The sequence below is a fragment of the Sphaeramia orbicularis genome, chromosome 7 (assembly GCF_902148855.1).
Source record: "Sphaeramia orbicularis chromosome 7, fSphaOr1.1, whole genome shotgun sequence".
Classification (NCBI taxonomy): domain Eukaryota; kingdom Metazoa; phylum Chordata; class Actinopteri; order Kurtiformes; family Apogonidae; genus Sphaeramia; species Sphaeramia orbicularis.
In genome coordinates, this window is record NC_043963.1 from 29,141,507 (window position 1) to 29,162,726 (window position 21,220).

Consider the following 21,220-nt stretch of genomic DNA (forward strand, 5'->3'; position numbering starts at 1 on the left):
GAAGGGGGTGGGGTCATGTGCATTTAAAGGGCAAGCACATAAAATGACCTTTCTGGTGTCATTACTCAGAAATATTGTTGAAAATGGGCCTGTGAAGTTTAATTAATGAAGAATTCAGACCCAAATATAGCATTTATAGTTTATGTAGACCACAAGGAAATGTTTTAAAATGCATAATTCTATTTAAAAAAGCAAAATATCACTCCTTTAAGACACATACCTGACCATTCTGGATGTGTCACATTCAGACCTGGAAGATAGAGAAAACACTGGTTCAGTATTTTTATTATGCAAGTAGAAACAAGGACGCTGCAGTCTGCCAGTAATGCAGCTAAAGACATGTACAGTGACATATCGTAATATACTTCACTGACCTCTACTGCTTAATTCAGCAACTCTATTAAAGCAGCCAGTGTCAGCTGCCAGACATTGAGGCTGATACACAATCAAGCATATCTCTTTGGCCTTCAAAGAAATATGAAAAACCTACACAAAATTATGCAGTCATACTCTGCTGGGTACATGAAACTGATAATGCAATGCATATAACACATGCAGCCTTCCGTCCTTACAGATGCAGGAAGGGGTTGGATTTCTTTTTTTGGTTGGGTTTGTCACCCTGCCAACCTCCAGTTCTGAAATCCAATACAACAAGCTTAGCATAAATCCAACCTGTGATGTTTTTAAAGCTTACTTTTTGTTGACAGTATGTCAAAAAGCTGCTCATTAAACATTGATCTTATTTGTGGCTGTATTTACTCATTGCATTGAAATGGCATAAAAAGGTTGGTGTTATTCTGTTTTTTGTTTTTTTTTCTTATTCTTAAGAAATGCAATGAAAAGATCAAAACCATGCTTTAATCTGTCTCTGAATATTTCCAAATCCTCTGCCTTCTCTGTAAGATGTGATGCAAGTGTTTAAAATAGGCACCAGTTTAGTTTCTTTGTTCTCTTTCTTAGACTTGTTCTTTTATGTATTTCCTTACACAACCCCAAACCCCTTTTTAGAATTTAGTACTTTGGAGTTTCTTATCACAACACTCAAAAGACTTTTAAGGACTTGAAACACTAAGCGATTAAGTATTTCAGGTGTAATTTAGTTGCATTTGTCCTGCATAAAAGTTTCAAAGTGTGAAACAATGTGGAATTTTCTTTCAGGTTGACCAGTCCAGCATCCAGACCCTCCTCTTCCTCCTATAGAGAAACAAAGTCCCGCCCCTTCTGTGGTGACCAATGAGAAGTAACTTCGAAAAAAAAAAAGTGAATGGATAAATCAATCAATTGTGCCACCATTTAACACACATGATGTTTGTCAAATTAAAAAGAAAAAAGCCAAGAAAGGCACTGTGTATGGCAAAAGTAGTAAAGAAACATCTACTTTTATGTTAAATGTCTCGTTGCATGTGATACACCAAAGCAGTCAGTGCCTTGATATATTTCACCTTAAACTCAGAGTGAGAGGGAAAAGTGTTAAAAGTAGAGAAATTAACTCCAACTCTGATCATGTTGAAGATGCAGAGACAGAGATGACATCACCAGTGCATCTCTCAGGTATGTAATCTTTGTATTACCACTGTATTTTAAATGCCTTCTTTCTTGATCTGTAAAATTATCACAGAATTTGGGAAACACGTGTAAATGATGGCATAATTCAAATGGGATCAAAAATGTCTCTCACTGTTGAATGTAATGTATTTTTTCCCCAACAGTAAGGTCCCATTGGGCAGAACCATAAGGGGCGGGACTTGAGCTCTCTATGTCTTTGTAATTAAGCAGCACAATATGTCAGATTGCAGTTATTATGGGATTGTGATTCGAGTTGTCTTGCTTTGTTATCAAGGAAAATGCACCGATTACTCTTTTCATATTTAGAAATGTCAAGTCAGACACAAACTTCACCTAAATTTCAATTAAAAATCAAATAAAGATCTGACTACAGTTTACATGTTTTACACAATACCTTTCTCTTGTTTGGTGTTGCTTCTAAATACCCTTAAAGAGGTTGCATTCACTTTTTTCCTCAAATTTCTATAATTACATATTGATCTTTAACTCAAAGTCTTTGCCACAGACTGTTGTGATGATACCTGTGATTCAAGTAATGGTGCAGCCCTGCTTTGTAATGTGTACAGAATGTGGTTTTACAATGTCTTGCTGAAATACACACTGTCACCTATGTCATTTTAAAGGCAGTATGTAGTGATCCAAATTTCAGTGAACACATTAACCCATAAAGACCTAAACAACAGCCGGTAGGGATGGGAATTGAGAACCAGTTCTTTTGGAGAATCGGGTCCCAGTAGCTCAGTTCCTTGGAATAGTCTGCCTGCCTGCTTAACGATTTAACTTATTGATTCCACCTTTGTTGCACATGCATGATGATGTCACACATACGCTGCATTGTTTTGGTTTAGAACATAGCCAACATGGCGTCGAGACAGAAACACTTCAAAGTATGGCTATATTTCATGTGAAAAGATGACACCAGGGCCACTTGTAACACTTGCAAAGCTTCCATTTCTCCAATATGCTCAAACATTTGTCCACACAGCATGCAATTCATTTGCAGGAATGATGTCATGTGTTTGATACGCTACAAAGCGACGCTTGTGAATCTAGCAGCAGAGCAAACACCAGGGGATCATCCAGGCCTGGTTCTACGGGGGCAATAAATGTCCTGCCCCCTCAAATAAGTTTCTGAAGGTAAGGAAAAGGAAAATTAGGTGCACAACAGCTGGAGGCTTAGAGGAATTAGTAAAGCATCTTAAGTTTCACTTTGTATGGTTGTATGGTGTGACACCCCCCCCCACCCTGAACCGGGCCCAGTGTCATCTGTTATTGTTATTTGTGCATACTGTATATGCTATATTTTCTGTGCAGAGATGGAAATATAAAAGACAGTTAATGCAAACAAACCAATTTGTTTCGATAAGGAATTGGATCGATAAGCAAAATCGATAATAGAATCAGAATCATTAAATTCTTATCAATTCCCATCCCTAGCAGCCAGCGACCAAAAACATCGACTGATAAAAAATGTTTAATAGCTTTTCACCCCTTAATAATAATAATAATAATAATAATAATAATAATAATAATAATAAAAATTCAGGAAAAATGTAGTTTCTCAGTTTTTCACTGGTAGCAGATATGACCCATTTGGACATTCAGAGGGTCTGCAGTGAACACGAAAACACCATAATTTCCCACAACACTGATTAGGCAGTAAAACCCATGTAGTCTGACAAATGACAGTGGCTGTGGATGCTTGTTTTTATGTTCAGCGGATGTATAAGTCTGAGCTTTTCTGAACATCTCCATGACCTGTAAATTAAATCTAGTAAAATACCTGCTTTTCACTGAAAAAGGTAGAGGATAAAATAAAAAATGGGGTAATAAATCCATTAGGAAAGGTTAGATGTAGGGGGAAAAAAATCATTTGGAAGTGGCCACAAAAATAGCCTGAGGTCTTTAAAGGTTAATGGTGCATCACAGAAGTGCAAATATTCTTTACCAAGGACACAAACACAACCCAAGACAGAACCTTGCTTCTGCTGGTAACAATCTGGATGATCCTTCTCATATTTGGTTTGGAGCAGAAAAGGCTTCACATCTTTCAAAACAGACCTGGAAGAGTTAACACAGTCCACATTTCCACTGAGTGACGGTCCACCCCAGATGCCCCTGAGCCCAGAGATGTCAATAACACTTCTGGACACAGTTAATAAAAGGCTTCCTTTTGGCACACTAAAGGTTGAATTGGCTTGTGGATGTAACTCTGTACTGTAATACTTGACAAAGGTTTACCACAGTAATACTGAGCCCATGAGGTTCCATCGGCCATAAATGACTCACAGTTCCTGATGTGGTGCCGTCTGAGGGATCACAGATCACGGTGTTCTGTTCCAGTTTGCACCTTTGTCCTTTAGACACTGAAATGCATCCATATTCCATCTATCTTTCCTCTCTCCACTCTGTTCTGGATCGTAAAGGCTGAAATATTCCTTGCTCTCTTTTTGAAGGATGTAATCATTTTCTCCTATCTCTACTCCTCCTTCTTTTGCACCACATTCATGATTACAATTACCTTTTGTTACTTCTTTTTTTTAGTTTCAGCCCTACATTGAAGCTTTTTTTTATTCAGTGTGGTGCACCCTGAATATCAGAAATGGATATATATTTATGAAATGAAGACGTGAATATGGTGTGCTAATACTGTCTACAATCAATAATAAAAGTCAGTTAACTCTGATTTAGAAATATAACATATATTTATTATTTTTTATTTGTCTTTTCTAGTAAATTGGGTTTGTATTACTAAAAGGCTGGGCTACATAGGAATTACACGACAGAAAGATAAAATGTTGGTTCATTCTTACAAGTATCTTTATATTCTTCTCGATATTATGAGTTATTCTAGACATCTCTTATTCAGGTAGTTAAATAATAAAACATTTTGTATCCAATTTGCAACTCATATATAACACATATTAGCCGGAGAATAAAAATTTCTACTTCTTTCTGTACCTTTAAACCACATTACTTAAATATTAAGCCCTCAGGATTCATACAGCTGTGATATATTAACCTGTATTTGTCACTTTTCATTTGTGCCTGGAAATTTCAATGACACTCTTTGGAACGGACTGTAGGAAATGGCATTTCAACACCGAGAAGGTAGTCTTTACGCTGCTGAAATAAAATGTAGCCTGTTCTGCGAACTCCAGCACTTAGGGGCAATAAAGCGACTACAGGGCTGCATCGGGGCAAATTTATGAGCCCCCTCGTCGCCTCTTTTCACTTTTCACATGGAGAAAACAATGAGGTATTCATGGTGAACAGACAGAACTATGACTGACTGTACCATTAGTTACTGTAGCCGGAAAGGTTATTCATCAGAAGAGGGTACACTCTGAAGGTTTTTGTTGAGTTAGCTTTAAGAAAAAAAGAATTCTCTGCTGCATAAAGTCACCACCGCTTAGTTTTTCCCTTTTTTGATTGTTCGTCATTTATTTACTTTTTCCTGTTATTTTACCTATACAGCTCTCGGGTCGCTTTGTAAAATTAGCCTCAGACTACCTGTTAAATCTGCAAATGCCATTTATTTATTCCATAAGTAATGGTAAAAAACTGTGCTCCTTTGTGGGACTTTTATTAGAGTAGCGTGTGGAATTAGAATGAGGAGAAACTGGAGCTGGGTCAATACAATGCAGCAGTAGGGTGAGATTCATTGACACACATACTGCAGCCCGGATCCAATCGCAATTACTGAAGCTATCGATTACTGTGTATACAATGCATCACTGAAAAAAATGATCAGGCCAAAACTATATCTCACAAATCTTTTTGCTGAGTGATATGTCTATCTTTGAGGCTGCGGCCCACCCATCCGTGATCCAAAATCCACCATATAGCCTGTCAGCAGGACTGTTGTCAGGACCCTGGATAGCTCCACTGTTCCGCAAAAACCCCATTACCACTGCTGATACAGATACTATACGATTACCCCTAACAACCACATCGGCTTCTCACAGCTTTAGATTTGTTCATTTTAGGGCAAAAAAAGCACTTTGTCTTTTGTCCCTTAAGCTTCAGTTTGACCATTTATAGACAAAACAACCAAACAACAACACAAAACATCAACTGATTTGACAGAGTTCTGTTTCTAGTTTGTTGGAAACTTAATGCAAAGGTCAATTTGGACAATTATACCTACAACTGGTAGGACAACCCATTCCTGATGATTACAAGTATTAGCATGATAAAAATGTGTCAGTTGTTGTCAATAACTATCATGATAAATGTCAAATCAATTATTCTCACAAGTTCAAGCCCTCATATCAGCCATCATATCAATGTAACACAAAACAATGGATAAGCAGATAGCAGACATTCATTCATATCACACCAAGTTATGATCAAAAAACAGCAAAGGTAAGACACAATTCATAATCAATGCAACATATATTTTTGCTCTTCTTTGGCTCGTTCAGTGAGTTTTAGTGGTAGAAATAAGAATTCTACTGTTAGATCTGCATAGTGTTAGCTTAGCACTGCAAAGTTTGTTATATTAGTCTGTAGTTTTATTAAATTATTTATGACAAACATTGGTCTCAGACTGTTGGCTTGTGTTAGATATTTGGCCTTTAAAGTGCTTTGTTGCTTGGTTGTGTTCTGTTTTCCAACAATTGGTTTTGTTGAGCTTTTAGCTGACATTCTTCTGGTTACATGAATGTATAGCATGTTGCTACAAGTGTCTCTTAGTATTACCATGGCAACACAGACAGAAACAAATATTATCATGATAAAAATGCTTGTGTCAGTTGTCATCAATAACTATCATGATAAATGTCAAATCAATTATTCTCACAAGTTTAAGCCCCGGGTCATTTGTTTCCAGTAGGAATCATATCAATGTAACACAAAACAATGGATTAGCAGATAGCAGACATTCATTCATATCACACCAAGTTATGATCAAAAAACAGCAAAGGTAAGACACAATTCATAATCAATGCAACATATATTTTTGCTCTTCTTTGACTCGTTCAGTGAGTTTTAGTGGTAGAAATAAGAATTCTACTGTTAGATCTGCATAGTGTTAGCTTAGCACTGCAAAGTTTGTTATATTAGTCTGTAGTTTTATTAAATTATTGATGACAAACACTGGTCTCAGATTGTTGGCTTGTCTTAGATATTTGGCCTTTTAAGAGCTTGTTGCTTGGTTGTGTTCTGTTTTCCAACAATTGGTTCTGTTGAGCTTTTAGCTGACATTCTTCTGGTTACATGAATGTATAGCATGTTGCTACAAGCGTCTCTTAGCATTACCATGGCAACACAGACAGAACTACAGATTCCTCCAATACTGGGGGAAATAGGCTAAAGAGGCTGCTTTTTATTCCAGAGTGAGAGGTGTTCTGTGTGGATTAAAATGACAGTTTATGGTCAGAAGGGACCAAACATCATCATCATCAAAACTCTTGAGGTAGAACATTTCAAACATTTATTAAAAAAATACAATAGTAAGTGATATTTAGTAAAAACAAACTCTGAAGCAGTTTGTATGAGTGGAGGAGTGAAAGAAAACTAACCCTAAAGTTAAAATGAAAGCAACGATATTTGTGCCAATATAATGCTATGTTATTTGTGTTTATTATCTAGAAGCCAAGCCTCTTGCTAGCAATGAAACACCTGAAATTAATGTGTTCTGATATTTTAGAGCATACGAACCCTGTGCTAAAATCCTGTGGGATGAATTTTTGAAATGCAAAAATTATACTGAGGATATTAACAATCAATGGTGTTAAAATCATTTTAGATCAGGGGCGACATACAGAACAATATGATCTAAAGTGGATCAGACCAGTAAAATCATAAAATCATAATAACAACTACACATTTTTCTCTCGCAAAATTACATAAAAATCCCTTTACCGAAAATGCGAATAACCTGGACAAATATGAACAATCTGAAATGTCTAAAGAGAAGTAATTGCAATTTAAACAATATTCTGGCTGTTAGTAAATATTTTGTGTATTTGTAGATCCACTGTGATCTGTAAGTTGTAATGTACATGTGTAAATGATAAACTGAGAGAAAATATTGTTAAAATTGCACTTATTTTTCTTCTTATTTCAGGCTGTTCATGTTATTTACATATTTAAGGAAACTTTGTAAATATAAACACTTTCATAATGTAATTTTACTTTTTTTGCTGTTATTATTTTACTGGTCGGGCCCACTTCAGATCACACTAGGCTGAATCTGAACCCCCAGCCCCACTTTAGTCCATATACAGTTGTGCACATAACACACTACATTACATTACTACGTATCACTAGTAAATGCAACATGTTGAGTTGTTTTTGCTGGATGATAATAAGAAACTGTACTTTAGGAAAAGGTACAATTTACAAAGCTTGGGAGTATTTCTAATTTTTTTTTTTTTTTTTTTTTTTTTTTTTACAAATGGACAAATGCACTTCCTGGTTAAATAAGGGTTAAATAAAAAAAAAAAAAAAAGTATGACTTTTGCAATGCATGGTTTTGTGTTTTTTTGACAACTGCAAATATGTCTCCGATGTTTTATAAACCTGTCAGAGCTGGATAATAAAAAGTCAAACCAACAAATCGTTACAATATAATACGAATAACAGCCTTGCAATAATAAGTCTTCAAATCCCGATTCAGGTCAAGTCTGGATGATTTTCAGAGCATTCCTCCAGACTGTCAGACAGTACAGAAGACAGATGGACAGAGTCAGCTACATTTTCTACTTTGTGAAGAATCATCAGTCACTGTTATTCAAGTGGAACTTCATCACTTTATGTTCTCATTTCTGAACCACTGACTTGTTAAGTTACGCCTGCAGGTGACAAGAGATCCATAGATTACTTTTATCTCCTCTTTTGCATAAAATTTGTAATTCTTGAAAAACTGAGTGAAGGTTTATCAAGAGAATTCAGCTTGAGTCTGTATTTCTATTTTGTAAATGTGACTGCTGCTCACATTGGATTTGACGTGAAAACTGACTGCTTTAGTTAAAGGGGTCATATTTTGCTAAACCCACTTTTATTAGTCTTTGGTACATTTATTTGTGTATTTGGACCCTAATAGTTCAAAAAGTTTGAATTTGAACCCTCCAGGTGCTGCAAAGCTATCTTTATATTAATTTTGGCAAAAATCAAGTGGATTTCTACAACCCGTTTCAATTCCTTCTTAATTTGTAACATTTACAACTGGTCATGACATTTGGTCAAGACTTCCGACGAACATTTCTCAGAGTACAGCATAATTGTTTGTCAGCAGTGGCGGTTGTAGTAAAAACTGAAACTAGAAAAGCACTCGGAGAGCGCAGACCTCCACCAAGGCAGATCAGTGGGCCAGTATCAACATTTCCTGAAATTTTCATCCAAATCCGTCCATAACTTTTTTAGTTATCTTGCACACGGACAGACAGACAGACACACAAAAAAACGGTGGCAAAAACATTGGCGGAGGTAAATATGTCCAAACTTCAAGCCAGTTACCTAAAATGTTCAGTTGTTGGTTGTATTAACAAACTTAAGTGGCTGAACGGGACAGAGCGCACAGTCATCAACCCGGAAAGGGGGTGGGGTCATGTACATTTAAAGGCCCAGCGCTCAAAATGATCTTTTTCATGTCATTACTCAAAAATAGGGTTGAAGATGGACCTGTGGAGTTGAATTAATGAAGAATTCAGATCCAAGCATAGCATTTACAGTTTATGTATGTAGACAGGGAAATGTTTTAAAATGCATAATTCCATTTAAAAAGAAAGCAAAACATCACTCCTTTAAGACAACAATAAAAGAGCTCAGGCACATGGTGATGAATACGTGTACAAAAGTTAAAACGCAAGTTAAATAGCTTTTCTTCAGCAGTGCACAGAAGCACCAAGTCCTGAGGTTCATTTTGGGTGCATTCTCAAAGCCTTGTAAATAATGCATGAAACGCCAAATCCCATTGAAGGTATCATTCCACAGGAAGGTCTGTGCGAGCTGTGTGATTGGTTTCTCCCATGGTGGCCCACAGAGGAACCAAATCTCCAGTGTCAGTATTACAACTGCGGTCCAGATGCTTCCTAAGATCGAATCGAACACTGCTATCTTCACTGTCACGTCAGCGCCTCCAACCTGTCCTCTACCTCCATGCACAAAAACATCGATTATTTACTTTTACATCTGAACCATAAGAAAAAAAGAGCACAGAGTGTGTTGTGGTGAGGACAGCCTGTTTCCTATTGTGAGAGAGGAAACGGACACACAGGACACACCCAGCGCCAAAAAATGCTGACACAGACTTTATCAATCTGCCTTTCTGCAGGAGTGAGTGCAACTGGACACGACTGCAGAAACACACGAGTCTGCTCATTTAATCATCGCTCCTCGCCTCAGATGAACTAGAACATTATCTACCGTGGGCCACACAGCTGCACCAATTCATACATCACACTCAACTGCAACCGTGCATCCTTGCTTTATGTTCTGGGCCTATTTTTAGTTGAATTTCCTTACTTGGAAATACAGTACTAGGTGTTTGGCTTGGGCACTTTTTCCCCTAAAGCTGTTTACTTTCCTCTCCTCTTTCAGGAAGACCTGCTCCAATGTAATTATGAACCCATTATTTGTTTTTCACTGTAAATATTGAGTAGGGTTAAGCCTTGAAGAAATGGTTTCTAGCGCTTCATCGCATTAACGCTCTTATTATGGCAATAAGAAAAAAAACAGAGTGCTGAGGCAATAAAGGAAGTATGAGTGTGGCTATTTCCTCTCCTGCATTCAAAACAACTTCGGAGGTAATTACTGTTTGTCCACGGCATGTGACTGATGACAAGTTTTCTAGGTATGAAGGTTTGTTAAGGTTGTGCTGAAAATAACACAGCATGCAAAACACTGTTCCTATATGTTAGTCTTGTTATTTTACTTTCTATTTTTATAGGAGTATTAAATCAGGATACATCTTTTTACTATGCTACTATTTTAACAGCAGCATTTTCATAAACTTCACAGAGTCCTTAAATGAACTGCTTAGGACAGAGTTATTCCAGTTATTGGGTTTACTGAATATAATGTGTCATTCTGCAGCAAAAGCGTGACAGCCATGAAACGTTTTGAGCTTTAGCGAACAAACCTCTCCGAGCTGCGATGATGAAAAAGTATAAATCAGAGTCGAAGTGCCACTGAATTTACAAAACTTTCCATCGAAAAAGAGAACAGCACTTTCACAACAATGTCACAAAATGATCGACGACTTGAACCTGTGGCCGACTCGAACAGCTCATTCACGCTGACAGGTTCCTTTAGAGGAACACTGTGAAGCCTGACGCTCCTGTGTACTATTTCATTCTTATTGTCAGTGTTTTATAAGATCCATTTTTCTTATAAGGAACACTGCAGTCAGGATAAGGCCTTTCAATCATTTTTCAAGTTTTGTCTCTTAGATGACATGCATGCCTGTATGCTTCTCTTGGCTTTTTTTTTTTTTTTTAATCAATCCTTGCAAAAAAAAAAAAAAAAAAAAGAAGGACACTCATTATGTGTTGGCTCTGCAGTACAGTGCATTCTTCTGGTGTCCATATTACCAAGCCCTAAATGAAATGATGTGCATTAATGAGCGACTAATTACATGGAGATATGTGTCTGGCTAAGCAGATCTAATGAGTCAGTCCAGATCTCTAGGGGGCTGGTGGTGCGTGACCCCCGCTGGCTGTCTGCCCCGCAAAACAGGGAGGGTCTCACACACACTTTCACACATATATCGCACAATTAAAACTGTGAAGAGCAGTCCACTCACTTTCTTCACTTGCATTCATTTCTCATCAACTACTCCTCCGACATTGACCTACTAGTCAATACATTATTCAAACAAATGCCAAGGTGCGTGAAATGTAGCAGCAGAGGAACTGGACCTTTAAGAATTGATAGACTTACTCTGTCACTCATCAGTTGTTGTCACGCCGTGAGCAGCGCCTTCATTGAACGAGTCTGCGGGACATTTTTTTTGTTTGTTTTTTACTAATCAGTCTTGGCCTCAGCTAGTTTATTCATGCCAAGGTGAAAATGGGAACCTAAATGAGCTGAATTAGTGGTATAATCCTTAAATCTGTCACTAAATGTTTCAATAATTAGCCTCCTTCTGCATTTTGTTTTCTCCGGGGTCATGCAGGTAGATTAATTGCCAACTGACCATAGGTGTGATTGTGAGTCAGTGTAACAGTGTGTATGTGTGTCTCATAGTCTGCCTCCCACCTCCCACCCAGTGTCAGCTGATACAAGCTCCAACCTCCTGATCCCTGCACAACAGGGAACATAATGGATGATGAATGAATTTGGTATACGGGGCTGCCCCTGAACCAAGAGTGTCTTAGATGACAAGTAGTTGCATGTTTATGATATTTGGTTATTGATGAAAAATGAAAAAACAATGTTATACAGCAATAGCAAGAATGTTAACCCTTTCATGCACAGTGGTCACTACACTGGACAGCTGTTCAAAGGTATTCTCTTGTATATTCATGGATTTTGTTGTTGTAGTCACATATCAGCCAACACAGTGGACACTTAAGCATCATCCCAAACACTGCAATTCATACCATTAATCTAACTTTGCTGTTCTTGAAAAACCTGATCTGCAGTAACATGTTTGAGTGTAAAAAAAAATGCTAATTGTTATTAGACTGTAATTAACAGGGTTTTTTTTGTTTTTTTAAACAAAAAGTTGTTTTTTTGCATATTATGTCCTTGAAGTGAGTAATAACTAGTATTTGAGTATGTTAAAATGTGAGAAAACATCAGCTTGGCGCCATTAAAAATGTTTTTATTTCATAGTTTTACACAATATATCAGTAAATATATGTTTCTTTGCTTCTAAAATTAAATGCATGATGTCCAGCTGAATGGACAGTTTTGTAACTTCAAGAAAAATAGGTTCATAAAAAAATTAAATTGCATTGTTGTTTTTCATGCCTAAAGGAGAATAAAAACATTCAGGAAAAAAAAATCTTGATTAAGGTGCTAATAATTCATGCATGAAAGGGTTAAAGTAAAATTTTTAACACTATACTACATTGCAAGGAACCCCTCCTTTGTATAGAAGGGGTTGGTGACAGTTATCCTTAATGCAATAAGGACACTATCTTAACCTTTTGTTAAAGGGGTCATATTTTGCTAAACCTACTTTCATTAGTCTTTGGTTCATTTATTTGTGTATTTGGGCCCTAATAGTTCATAAAGTTTGAATTTGAACCCTCAAGGTGCTGCAAAGCTATCTTAATATTAATTTGGCAAAAACTGAGTGGATTTCTACAACCTGTTTTAATTCCAGCTTAATTTGTTACGTCTATAACTAGTTAGACCATGACATTTGCACATATAAGATCAAGATTTCCACTGAACATTTCTCTGAGTACGACTATAATTGTTTATCAGCAGCAGCGGTTGTAGTCCATACTGAAAATATGTCCAAACTTTGAGCCGAGTACCTAAAATGTTCAGTTGTTGGTTGTATTAATGACAGAAAGCACAGTTAACAACCTGGAGGGCGTGGGGCATGAAGTGGCTCATTTGCATTTAAAGGGCCAGCACTCAAAGCGACCTTTCTGGTGTCATTACTCAGAAATAGGGTTGAAGATGGACCTGTGGAGTTGAATTAATGAAGAATTCAGACCTAAGTATAGCATTTACAGTTTAGACCACAGGGAAATGTTTTAAAATGCATAATTCCATTTTAAAAAAACAAAATATCACTCCTTTAAGTTATTTCAACACTATACAATGTCACACACTGGAGAACTTGGAAAAAGACTAAAGTTGCTAACAACAGCCTACTTAAATGTTTCATGATGATGAAAAATGAGTCACTGTTTGCCTGCAAAGTTGTAACCGATTACTCCAAGATGGCAAAGCACTTAGCCATCTGTCCATGACTGACTGAGTGATAAAGTATCGCCACTTCCTGTGGAGTTGGCTTTTTTTTTTCTTCTTTTTTTTTTTTTAACCTGACAGATGACAAATTGGTGACTTTGGGTCACATCAGTTAAAGTTTGGGGCCAGTGCTGTTTGTTTGACAAGAAAAAAAAAAAAAAAAAAAAAAAAGGTTAATCTTGCACATCACTTTGGAATTCAGGAAACATTATATACTCACACCACATGTGTTCTGCAGGTAGAAACAATCCCTCTATAAGCCCACTATACTCAAATCCAGCGTCAGGCATATGAACCACAATGGAATTCTTTTAGGTCTGTTCTACCTTTGTTTGATTCACACTCAGTGAGGGCTGACAATAGAGTCCTTGTCCTTCAAGAACTTTTTTTTTTTTTAAATCACAAAATGATCCACATCACTGTCGGGAAAGATGCCACACAAGCACAGAGGAACACGGCACTGGTCTGTTTCAGTCTGACCAGAGCACCATTGCACCATTGTTTGTCTCTAGTAGCTGTTATTGATGCTGACAGGAAACGTAATACTTATTTGTTCTTTGTGTGATTACTGGATTAAAATGTGCTAAAGAAACCTTTTTTTCCCCTGACACTGCATCATAAATTTTAAATCCAATGCAGACTGGTTTATTTAGTGAAAATATACTATTCATATTAACCAATAAGGCAGCTCTGATTTCAAGATTTTTAGTAAATCTGTAAAAACACCTGGACATTTTTACATCTACCAGGTTCTATTGCACCTAAGCATCTCAAATAAAATCAGATTCTGTGCAAAACAACATGCAAGACAGAAATACAAAAGTCTGACCGTAATAAAATCTGACAGCACACTACACATAATTAACTCGTTCACGCTGGAAAGACAGACGGTGCTTTTCATCTGCCTTGACTCCAGTGTGTACCTGACCTAACACAGAGAGCTGGATACACACACAGATCTCAGTCTAACTCTGGCTGCATTCCTGAACATATTGCTTGGATTTAGACCAGCTCGGAGGATTTCTTATAAAGTCCTGGGTTATAGAGAACACAGAGCTGCGCCGACATCTGCCAGAGCGGAAGCATGTGGATAACAGTCAAACACCTACAGTATGAGTGGAAGCAATGCAGCAGGGGTGTCAGACTCATTTCAGTTCAGGGGCCACATTCACCTCAATATGATCTCAAGTGGGTCAGACCAGTAAAATAATAACAGTGAAAAAAGTAAAATTATATTATGATAATGTTTACACCTACGAAGTTTCCTTAAAAATCTGAATAACATGAGCAACTGGAAATGTCTGAAGAAAAACGTGCAACTTTAACAATTTTATGCCTCAGTTTATCAATTACATGTGCATTACAACTTATATTACAATCACATACACAAAACATTTAGTAACAGGCTGAATATTGGTGAAATTGCACTTTCTTCTCTTAAGACATTTCAATTTATTCATGTTTTTTGTGGAAGGATAGTTTGTTAATGTAAACATTTTCATGTAATTTTACTTTTTTTTTTACACTAAAACAAAGACAAAATTTGCAGTTGACATTATTTATAGGCTAATATGAAAACATTTTACTGGTCTGACCCACTTGAGATCTGATTGGTCTGCATTCATCTGGGTGCTTCTATGAAACTGGTCCAAAAAAACAGGACATGGAGCTAAAAAAAAAAAAAAAAAAAAAAAAAAAACAAGATGTAGACTAATGCTATGAAGCAAGTTTGGAAGCATGTTGGGTCTATTTTAGAAATAAATATTTACTGAGATACAAGAGAAACTATTCCTCAGATAAAACAAATTTTTATATTATTTTTAGATTACGTTTTTCCAAAGATCTCGTGTTACAAAAATGTAACACGATAAAAAGACGTGAAAATTACACGCTACTATTTTTTTCGAATATCTTTTTATTCTCTCACAGGTACATTTTGGGAACCAATCTAATAATGCAAGGCAGAGTGTTTCACAAAAATGACCGCTGTTGCAAAATCACTTGTGGTTTATGTGTTTAAGTGGGCAGGTTCTGCATGTAACACAAGTGGACACGATGGGTTACATACGAAACCTGGAATGAGACTGCCAATTCATGAAAAATCTGCATTTCTGGATTAGAAAAACCACTAGGATCATCGAATTTAACAGCGTCTATATTTCTAGCGCTATATGAGACCATTTCAAACCACGTGTTCCAGATAAAATGCCCTGACACCCAGGTAGCTTTTCATGTCCCAATTTTGGTCGTATTTTTGACCCCAATATTTTATTAAAATTTCATTAATTTTGGAATGGCTCAGAGCAAGAATTTTTTTTTTTTGCATTTATCTGAGGTCATCATTAGGTACATCTTGGGAGGAAATATGTCTATGTAGCCCACCAATACCCAGTGTATTCCTAATTAACTCCTTAGATATTTAAATATATAGAAATCGAATTAATTACTGTTCTTAAGGCCTATGTGTCTCCACATACAGTATTCACCCTTTAAGCAATAACCACATCATTAGGTACATCCTGGGGGGAAATATGTGTAAATTTCTCTTTTATTATTGGGTCTAAATACCAGATACCAAATGAACCCAGTTTCATAGAAGCACCCATCTGTATATGTCTTTATATGGAACCTGAATTAAAATTATTTTGACACCACTGATTGTTAATATCTTCAGGGTACTTTTTGCATTTCACAAATTCATCCCACAGGCAAGATTGGACCCCAGGCTGCATGTATGACACCTGTGCAATACAGTGTCAAAGCTGCAGGTCATTCTCAGTCCAGTGCAGGAATATTTCTCAAGTATAGTAGATGTGAGTCAGTGCAAAAATGATCTGAGTCATTACCGTGTTATGTTGAAATGACACCAATGAGAACATCCTGGAAACATTAGTGCAAATATTAGTTTATCAAAGCCCAGACCAGCTGCGAGGAAGTCACGTTTGATATAAACCAGCGATGAATAAGAAGATGTGTGAGCAGTAGTTCCTCATCTGTGTTTAGCTGTTGACTCAGCCTCCACCTCGTCAGCAATACACACACACACACACACACACACACACATATACACACACACACACTCCCACTTGGCACAAAACTAGTGGCAGCCTTTCAAACAGCTCTCCACAGGTACTATGCTACAAATTGCCTTCGATTCAGCTGCTGCATCAGCTGGTTTTGACAGCTGTGAGGCGGATAATTGGTTCAGCTGTGAAGAAATAAAGAATGAACAGGCGACTGTGCCACGGCCTCATGGCCCCTCCAAGTGGGCTGCTTTAGAGTTGATCACAGTTTGTAATAATAGAAGAGGGCACAAAGAGATTTAAAGGCATAGCTATTGAAGTAAAATGAGGATAAGGTAAATAGCAAGTGTGAAACAACTTTAAAGAATGTGCGAAAACACAGAAAAAGCGTTTTGCATTGCGGTCTCAGAAAGTTCCCTTCACTCTTTTTTGTCTCTGTGAAACATTCATCTTCTGCTTACTTTTCAACACTAAAACCAAAATGTGCCTTGACTGTACTGGTTGTCATGGAAATGGAAAGGCTCATACAGTGGATTCAACCTTGATGCGATCACTTAACACTGATCTGCTGAGGTAACGTCTGTCAATGAACACATTAAATTTACAGCAGTATGATTTGCATGCCATTAAAGGGGTGGACATATTTACCTCTCTACTTGTCATGCACTGAAGAGGGATTTATGTTCTGTTTTTGTAGCGTTTATGTACAGGTGGATGAGCATCACAAACATGTTGTTACTGAAAAGATGCCGATGTTTATATTACAGATGTTCAGGTTAATCGGTTTGGTGCCGATAGGACATTGGACAGGAGTTAGTGCCTTAAGTGGCTGAAAGATAATGTAAGAAATGGAAACACTGACAATGACAGATAAAAATACATTGCTCCAAAGCTAGAAAAAAAAAAAAAGAAAAAAAAGAAAAAGAGGCTCCCACCTTGATTTATTACAGCCTATGTGATGCCAATTCCCAAATTTACCAAGCGCATATTTTAACTTTGTTCAGTGATTTGAGATTTACTTCGACATTTATGCCTTTGACCTACAGTAGTATTCAGTCCAACAGTCACCTTGTTTTTAATAAAATGAAAGTATATTTACATAATATACAGAACCTGGACCAAAGGAAAATGTCTTACACTAATATTTCATCGCACCACCTTTAGTTTTATGTACAGTGTACATTTGCCGTGGCATCATTTCAAGTTTTTACAAGGGCATAATATTTATTTCTGCCAATATATGGACATGTGATGTTGCTGAACCTACACCTGATGAACTGAAGTAAATCAATCATAACACTGTCCCCACAGGCTTGTACTATAGGCGCTAGGCATGATGGGTAATCACATCACCCTGATCTCATCAGACCACATGGCCTTTTCCACTGAAATACACTCCAGTCTTTATGCTCTCTATCAAACTGATGACTCTTTAATAGGTCACACATTGATATACTCTGAAATTCAACATTTCAACCTTAGTGTGTTATTGGAGGATATAACAAGACTTTCTTACTTTTGTGAAATTGTGTATATATATATATATATATATATATATATATATATATATATGTATATATATACATATATATATACACAGGGTGGGGAAGCAAAATTTACAATGAACATTTAGTTGTTTTTTCTCAGCAGGCACTACGTCATTGTTTTGAAACCAAACATATATTGATGTCATAATCATACCTAACACTATTATCCATACCTTTTCAGAAACTTTTGCCCATATGAGTAATCAGGAAAGCAAATGTCAAAGAGTGTGTGATTTGCTGAATGCACTCGTCACACCAAAGGAGATTTCAAAAATAGTTGGAGTGTCCATAAAGACTGTTTATAATGGAAAGAAGAGAATGACTATGAGCAAAACTATTACGAGAAAGTCTGGAAGTGGAGGAAGCGACAAAAAACGTACCAAAGCTTTTATTAAAGCTCTCAAATCCAAAATCCTAAAGGATCTAACCATGAGAAAAATGGCAATTGAACTTGAGGTAGACAACAAGACCGTTAGAAATGCAGTAAAATATGATTTGAAGATTTAAATTCTCATGACTTTCAATAAACTAATTGGTCATACACTGTCTTTCAATCCCTGCATCAAAATATTGTAAATTTTGCTTCCCAAACCTGTGTATATATATATATATATATATATATATATATATATATATATATATATATATATATTTAGCCATGTAGAAAATCAAGTTACCATTTTTGGTTCGTTACCAATAAGTGGCAAAAAAATCCAAGAAGTAAATATAAACTAGAAAAGCACTCGGAGAATGCAGACCTCTGCCAAGGCAGATCAGTCCCCCATCCCCCTATCACCACCAAAATTTAATCATTTGTTCCTTGTGCCAGTATCAACATTTCCTGAAAATTTCATGAAAATCCATCCATAATTTTTTGTGTTGTCTTGCTAACAGACAAACAGACAGACAGACAAACCCCGATGAAAACGTAATCTACGCCATTTCACTTGGCAGAGGTCAAAAAAAAAAAAAAAAACACAAGAAAAATCCATGTAAGGTGAAAGGAACGTGTATTTGATACCATTAGAACATGCCTTTTGTTCCATTAGACCAACATAAGTGCTGATCCAGACACCAGTCCACATCCACATTATCCTTTTGAACATCATTCCTTACATTAGTACCATTACTTCATGGCACCGAACAAAGCAGGCACTGTCCATGCAGAGGTGGACCTTACAGACCCTGTCTTCACTGGAACTGGTGATGTCTGTCTTAGAATGTGTGCGAAAATTACCAAAAATAGTCACTTCACAAATGAGAAGCTACTCACTGCATCCACTAGGGTTAAAGAACGTTTTACAGCTAAAACATATTAATCATTGCTATAATTATGCAATGGAAGGATATGAACTGTTTGCTTAGTTAAATCCAGATGGTGACTCTTTTTTTTGTACTGAGCAGTGTAAATGAAAAATGATGCATTTTCAATAACAGAATTGTTTGGCGAGGCACAGGCATTATATCTACCAATTAATCAGCTTCTTCCTCCTCCATAGTATTGCTATTATATCAGACTTTATAAAGCTCCTATGGGTCAATGTCTAGTTTATAATTCCAGTAGATCCATGTTTTTAACACTGCAAATCACCTCTCTGATGTATAGTCACATATGCTTAACCTATGAGCAGCACACAGATAAAATAGGAACATTTAGTCCTAATGAAAGTATTAATTATTGTTGACTCACACACAGTGATGCTGAGCAGTTACAGCGCTAGAATTAGCTGTAAGTTTGAGATGAGATGTTTACTAAAAACATCACCACCACTGCAACCTGAACTGCTCCCCCAACCACATTTGGCACAACACCAGTCATGTTTTATTACTGTTTTGCACTGTTTGCGGTCTGTGCAGGTGTTGTGGAGACGTCACTGGAGCTGGTGACGTCAACGCTAAAGATCCCTGTTCTGCTTTCAAGTCGTGCTTCACTTCCTGAATATATCCCATTTGGAGCCACAATTGAAATTTAAGATTTTTTTGAGTTTAACATGTCACAGTTAACACATGCAACAAGAGTAGGGTAAAAATAGGTTGCTATTAAAACAAAAGTAAAGTAAAAATGTATCTTAGATGCCACTCTTGCACTTCATTCACAGTATTGTGGGTTTTTGGACAAAAACTCTGCATTAAATGTGGACATAAACCACTGGTGATACTTGTACCACAGAATGAGACAACTGGTTATAATGGTTTGATACAGTCTTTTGAATACATTTAATGAATAAAAGGTGGTTCAGTTTTACATGACTATATATGAGACAAGGTTCTGCTTCAGACCATCATGAAATCTTCCAGACAAATATTTAAAAAGCTGAATCTGAAAATCAATCAGAACTTAATTTTTTTTTTTAACTAGATGCCCTGAGTTATTCTGCATGTGCATTCATCTGCAATGTAATTAGCAAAACAGTTATTCAATGTCACAAAATTTAATTGCACCCTTTTATACCGTACTTTCCAGACTATTGGCTGCACCTGACTATAAGCCACACCCACGTTTCACGCTGCCGTCCCCAACGTCTCATTATCGATTCATTGATGCCAAGCTTACGTGCAGCTGCTCTATTTCCTTCTTCGACAGCCAGATTAATCGTTACCCTGTGAAACATAAATTAGCTGCATCATTGTTTGAGCCGCAGGTTCACAGCGTGTGAAAAAAGTAGCGGCTTGTAGACTGGAAATTATGGTACTTGTATTAGGTCAAGTCAAACTAAAGTAGAGTTGAGTTTCTTACCATACCATAGCAACTACGATTGCATGATTCACTGATTTTAAATTGAAATCAGATTATTTAATTAGGACAATGTTTTAATATGAGCAATCGTCAAATCAAATTTCATCTCTCGTGTCTCCACATGCCTTCGGTCTACCGTAGGCTCCTCCTTCTCACTGTGAGAGCGGTCTCCACAGTCTTTGGTCTCCACACGCCAGTACAAAAATGGTGTTTGCTAAGGAGAGTGAGAAGTTTGTGGCTAAAAACAGCAAGAGCAAGTCGGTTGTGGGGAATTGGTACAACTTCAAAGTTTCCGATGATGACCAAACCATTACTCGTTGCAAACTCTGCCTGACGGTGGTATCAATCAAAGACAGCAACACAACTGACTTTTTCAGCACCTCAAACATCATCAGACATCAGAGTGGGAGCAGGGTGTAGCATTGCTGGCTGCACACAAAAACAATATGCCACCACCTGCGCAAATC

General features: G+C 36.9%; 1 protein-coding gene across 3 annotated transcripts in view; it reads right to left on the reverse strand.

Annotated features, from left to right (window-relative positions):
- LOC115422301 (IQ motif and SEC7 domain-containing protein 1-like) overlaps positions 1-21,220 on the reverse strand; it is a 134,976-nt gene that overhangs the window by 102,791 nt on the left and 10,965 nt on the right. For 2 of the 3 annotated variants that reach the window (XM_030138545.1, XM_030138552.1), the window contains exon 2: positions 221-250. The exons of the other annotated variant lie outside the window; for it this stretch is intronic. In XM_030138545.1, the coding sequence (XP_029994405.1) occupies positions 221-250 (30 nt within the window). The remainder of the gene's footprint in view (positions 1-220; positions 251-21,220) is intronic. 3 annotated transcript variants of the gene reach the window in all.